The sequence below is a fragment of the Portunus trituberculatus genome, chromosome 7, assembly GCF_017591435.1.
Source record: "Portunus trituberculatus isolate SZX2019 chromosome 7, ASM1759143v1, whole genome shotgun sequence".
NCBI lineage: Eukaryota > Metazoa > Arthropoda > Malacostraca > Decapoda > Portunidae > Portunus > Portunus trituberculatus.
In genome coordinates, this window is record NC_059261.1 from 2,623,413 (window position 1) to 2,629,412 (window position 6,000).

At 36.0% G+C, this 6,000-nt stretch overlaps 1 protein-coding gene across 4 annotated transcripts in view; it reads left to right on the top strand.

The window, feature by feature from the left end:
* LOC123520597 (sepiapterin reductase-like) overlaps nucleotides 1-6,000 on the top strand; it is a 61,143-nt gene that overhangs the window by 39,719 nt on the left and 15,424 nt on the right. For all 4 annotated transcript variants that reach the window (XM_045283032.1, XM_045283042.1, XM_045283023.1 and 1 more), the window contains exon 5: nucleotides 4,663-5,948. In XM_045283032.1, coding sequence (XP_045138967.1) covers nucleotides 4,663-4,830 — 168 coding nt within the window. In that variant the 3' untranslated portion in view covers nucleotides 4,831-5,948. The remainder of the gene's footprint in view (nucleotides 1-4,662; nucleotides 5,949-6,000) is intronic.

Sequence of the window (6,000 nt, forward strand, 5' to 3'; positions counted from 1 at the left end):
AGTTTCGTATTGTCCGTAAACATATTTATGTAGCTGTTCACTCCCTCTGGCATGTCATTTATATATATGAGAAAAAGTATTGGTGCCAATACTGACCCCTGTGGCACTCCGCTGTCTACTGTTCTCCACTTGGACTTCATATCTTTTATGGGGAGTCCACACAACTCCTGCATATTCCAATCTAGGTCTTATTTTAGTACTTATCAATTTCTTCATCATTTCCTTGTCCATATAGTGAAATGCTACTCCAATATTCCTTAGCAAATTATACGTCTCTCTGAAAATTCTATCAATATGGCTTACCGGTTGATTATTTTCTTCCATTGTCACTCCCAAGTCCTTTTCCTTTTTTACTTTTTCTAGTTCTACTCCATCTCCCATCTTATAGATTCCCACTGGTCGTCTTTCACTTTTTCCCATTTCCATGACATGGCTTTTGTCCACATTGAATTCCATCTCCCATTTTTTGTTCCATTTCCAGATCTTGTTTAAGTCTTCCTGTAGTATTTCACAATCCTCTTTTTGTTTAATGACTCTGCACAGTTTCGCATTGTCCGCAAACAGATTTATGTAGCTGTTCACTCCCTCTGGCATGTCATTTATATATACGAGAAAAAGTATTGGTGCCAATACTGACCCCTGTGGCACTCCGCTGTCTACTGTTCTCCACTTGGACTTCATATCTTTATCTATTTCTCTCCCCCTTAAGTAATTCTTCATCCATCTCAATGTGCTTCCTTTTAAGCCACCCTTCTCCTCTAACTTCCATAGTAATCTTTCATGTGGCACTTTATCAAAAGCCTTTTTTAGATCTAAATAAATACAGTCAACCCATCCCTCTCTCTCTTGTACTTTGTCAACTATTCTAGAGTAGAAACTCAATAAATTTGTCACACATGACCGACCTTTTGTAAAACCAAATTGGCTATTTGATAATATTTTGTTGTCTTCAAGAAACTCAATCCATTGCTTCTTTATTACTTTTTCACACATCTTGCATATTACACTAGTTAGTGATACCGGTCTGTAATTTAAAGGTTCTTCCTTCCTTCCGCTCTTATATATGGGAACCACCTCAGCTCTTTTCCACTCCACTGGCACTGTTCCATTTTCTATTGAGCATTTTATGATGTTGTATATTGGACTTGCTAGTTCTTCCCTACATTCTTTCAGTATTCTGCCTGAGACTTCATCCGGTCCCATTGCCTTTTCCTCATCCAATTCCGTCATCAACTTTTTATTTCAAGCTTGGTTACTTTAATCTCTTTCATATAGACAGTCTCTCTATTACCCTGTGGTCTTTCAAATTTGGATTCCTTAGTAAAGACCTCATGAAATTTACTATTTAACAGTTCTGCCATACTTTTGGGTCTTCCACCATTCCGTTTTTCCTTTTAACCTTTCTATTGTTTCTTTTTGTCTTATTTTTCCATTTATGAATCTGTAGAACAATTTTGGTTGTTCCTTACATTTTTCAACAATGTCCTTTTCATAGTTCTTTTCTTCTTCCTTTCTCACCTTAGCATATTCATTTCTTGCTGTTTTGAAGTTTTCCTTATTTTCTGGATTTCTGTTTCTTCTCCACCTTTTCCATGCTCCATCTCGTTTCTCCTTTGCCCTAGCACATCTTGCATTAAACCAATCTTTCTTTCCTTCTTCTTTAGGTCTATATTTCGGAACATATTCCCTGACCCCAGTTTTGTATATTTCCAAAAATAAGTTATATTTCTCTTGAACCGTTAATAAGTTTTCCATCTCCTCCCAGTTTACGTTTTTAAAATAGTTCTTGAGATTCTCAATATCAGCCTTTCTGTAATTTAATTGGTCTCCTTCATCTCTATCTTCCTTTCCTTCTTCTATATCCATCTCTAATATTACATGGTCACTCTTTCCCAATGGGCATTTGTATCTTATATCATCGTTTATTGGTATATCCCTTGTAAAAACTAGGTCTAATCTTGCCAGCTCATTGTTTCCTCTGAATCTTGTGTTTTCCTTTACTCTTTGGACCATCAAATTATCTATCATTAGGTTCAGGAATCTATCTCCCAGGCATCTTCCCCATACCACTTTCATAATTTTCCCAGTCTACCTCCTTACAGTTGAAATCTCCTACCAATATCACTTTTCTCCTTTCCTTAATGATTCTTGTAAGACTCCTTATTGTGTCATCTATCATGTCTCTATATTCTTGGTTAGTCCATGAGTTTGTTTTTGGTGGCACATATGTTCCAATGATTGTTAACTCCTTTTGTTAATATGCATCTTAACATACAGTATTTCTGATTTTCCTTCCCAAACTCCACTTGATTTACCACTATCTCCTTCCTTAACATCATCATGACTCCTCCTCCTCCTTTACCCACTCTGTCTCTCCTCCATATATTATACCTTTTATCTATGTCTATTTTTATTGCCTCATTTAACTTTGTTTCCACCAGGCATACAATATCTGGTTCTTCTTTCTTTATGTAATCTCTTAATTCTAATTTACTAGATAAAATCCCATCTATGTTTGTATACATCATTTTTAATCTCTTGTTCTTATCATTTTTAGTTAAACTTGCTCCATTTTTTTCTCTTCTTTCTCTTTTATATACCATTTCCTTATCCTGTCTCCTATAATTCTCCAAAAATGCCTTCTTCTCCTCCTCTGACCTTTCATTATTTTTTCTCTTGCTTCTGCCACCAGTTCATTGTGTCTCTTCCTTTCCTCCTCGTTTCTATTTTTCTTTATATATATATCTTTGCAACCTTCTGTTTCTCTGAGTTTCGTTTTTCTATATAGTACTTCTTCTGCTGCTGCTTGTGATTTTAGTAATATCTTAATTGGTCTTACTGTTCCTTCTTGATATGGTCCCATTCTATGGATTTCTTCTACTTCCTCTTCTAAGTTCTGTCTATCCTCGTCATTCAGATGTTTTAGTAGGTCTTTTACTGATTTCATTTCGTCTTTTTCCCTTCTTGGTCTATATATAACATATTTTTCTTTCAGTCCAAAAATAATTACACTTTTTTTTCTGCAATTTCTCTTACTAAATTTTCTTTTTTCTTGAGGACTCCTATCATTTTGCTTGTCATATTTTCATCTCTTTCTTTTAACTGTTCTTGAAATACTTCTTGAAATGATTCTTTGTCTTTCTTATCTTGGATTCTCCATGCTTGTACTTCTTTTTTAATCACGTCTTGTACTCTTTCTTCTTCTTTGTTAACTAGATCTTTCAGCTCCTCTTTTTCTTTCTCGGCTTTACCGAGTCCTTCTTCCATCAATTTTTTATAGTTCGCTATTTGGACTTTTAATTCTTCATTTTCGGTTTTTAGCCTAGTTTCGTTTTCTTCCACTCTTTTTATCCTTTCTTTCAATTTCTGGAGCTCTTTATCCTGTTCTTCATTCTCTTTCATTCCCATACTCTCCTTTATCAATTTATCTAATTTACGTTCGATAGTCAAGACTCTATCAAATAGTGTGTGTGTGTGTGTGTGTGTGTGTGTGTGTGTGTGTGTGTGTGTGTGTGTGTGTGTGTGTGTGTGTGTGTGTGTGTGTGTATTTACCTAGTTGTAGTTTTACAGGGCCTGGGCTTTATGCTCGTGTGGCCCTGTCTCCATATCTACACTTATCCAATCTTACTTTAAAAGTGTGCACACTCGTTGCAGACACTACTTCTTCATCTAAACTGTTCCATGTCTCAATACATCTCTGCGGGAAACTATATTTTTTTTATATCTCTCAGACATCTTCCCTTTCTCAGCTTTTTACTATGCGATCTTGTGCTTCGGGTGTCATATTCTTCTCTCAGGATCAGTTTCTCATTATCCACTTGGTCCATTCTGTTGATCAATTTATAGACTTGTATCAGGTCTCCTCTCTCCTTTCTTTGTTCCAAGGTTGGTCGATCCATAGCCTTTAGTCTCTCCTCATATGTCATCCCTTCAAGTTCTGGGACCATTCTTGTAGCCATTTTTTGTAGCCTCTCCAATTTTCTTATGTGTTTCTTTTTATGAGGGGTCCACACTACTCCTGCATATTCCAATCTGGGTCTTATTATAGTATTTATCAATTTCTTCATCATTTCTTTGTCCATGTAGTGAAATGCTGCTCCAATATTTCTTAGCAAATTATATGTTTCTCTAAAAATTCTATCAATATGGCTTACTGGTTGATTGTTTTCTTCCATCGTCACTCTTAAGTCCTTTTCCTTTTTGACTTTCTCCAGTTCTACTCCATCTCCCATCTTATAGATTCCCACAGGTCGTCTTTCACTCTTTCCCATTTCCATGACATGGCTTTTGTTCACATTGAATTCCATTTCCCACTTCTTACTCCATTCCCAGATCTTATTTAGGTCTTCTTGCAGTATTTCACAATCCTCCTTTTGCTTTATAACTCTGCACAGTTTCGTATCATCCGCAAACAAATTTATGTAGCTGTTCACTCCTTCTGGCATGTCGTTAATATAAATGGGGAAAAGTGTGTGTGTGTGTGTGTGTGTGTGTGTGTGTGTGTGTGTGTGTGTGTGTGTGTGTGTAATCCTCCTGTACCCATCACATCATTGTGTATATTGGAAAATGAGCCAATGAATTTATTGTCCTAGGTGGGCAAATTAAGGGTTCAAAATAATTCCTGTACAAACCACAATTAAGTAAGCCTCCTTCCCAACACAGGTTCATGCACGGACAGAGACACAAGATGACGACATCCGCAAGGCTTTTACTTCCATGAAGGAGGAGGGTAAGCTGCTCAGTTGCCAAACATCTGTCAGGAAGTTGCTGCAAGTCCTGGAGAAGGATGAATTCAAGTCTGGCGGTCACGTTGATTTCTTTGAGGTCTGACAGCACAAAGAGTGAATGGTACTTGGTTTCTGCTGCCAACGATGGTCCTTGTGTAACTGTTATTGTAGTACTCTAGTTTGCTTTGAAACAACAATACTTCAACATTCTCTTTCCTCTTGATATTTATTACATTGTACAGTAACCATTACATCCACATCAGTCTTCTGTTACTCTTAGAACCTGCATTTGAAAATCTTATCCTTATGGAAATTAAGAAAGTATAATTTACTTAATTGACTTTAATACATGTTCAGTTACACTCAGTAATTATTAGATGCTCCATCATTTCAACAGATGCCAAACAGAGCCTCAACAAATTAGGGTTATATGATAGAGTAAATGCACATATAGTAAGTATTATGTACAGTATTTAATATAACAACATTCTTAATTCAGTGGATGAAATGAATTCACCACTTTGTATTACAGAGGCTTCCATCAAACTTAGCCTTCATTGCTTCTCAGAATGTTGCCAGTTCAGAAAGTTGTACCCCATTAATACTAATATTTCACAAGTTAGTGGTGAACCAGTGTGTGTGGTGACTGTGGTGGTGTGGACCAGTGTTCAGTGTTTGTGGTGATACTACAGGCTTTCATTACACTTAATTCAGAAGAGCAGTGAAAGACATGCATATCACTGGATAAATGGCAACATAATTTTATAGTGAAGAAAGAATATACAAACAAGAGAATAGCTGCATATATACAGAGATGTAAGTGCCAAGGATACCTTAGCAAATTAAATTGTAAAAGAAGCATTAAGATACAAATGATATAACAAGCAAATTAAATTGTAAAAGAAGCATTAAGATACAAATGATATAACAGGCATTGTATCACATTCAGTTTAAAGATCATTGTTCAAATATACAAGTCATTGCATTGCAATATAAAAATAATGACTTCTATATGAAAGCAGACATGTCTTGGGTAATTAAGCACCATTACTATGACAGTAACAACTCCACTGCATTCAAGTTTTTACTGCTACTCCACTCTGTCTTTCTGCAGAGGGAGTGTCGAAAGATTTTTGTTACATCATATTTAATAAAGTCACTTGTACAATAAATAATGCAGTGAGCTAAGGTGTGTGTGTGTGTGTGTGTGTGTGTGTGTGTGTATTTACCTAATTGTATTTACCTAATTGTAACATACGGGAAAAGAGCTATG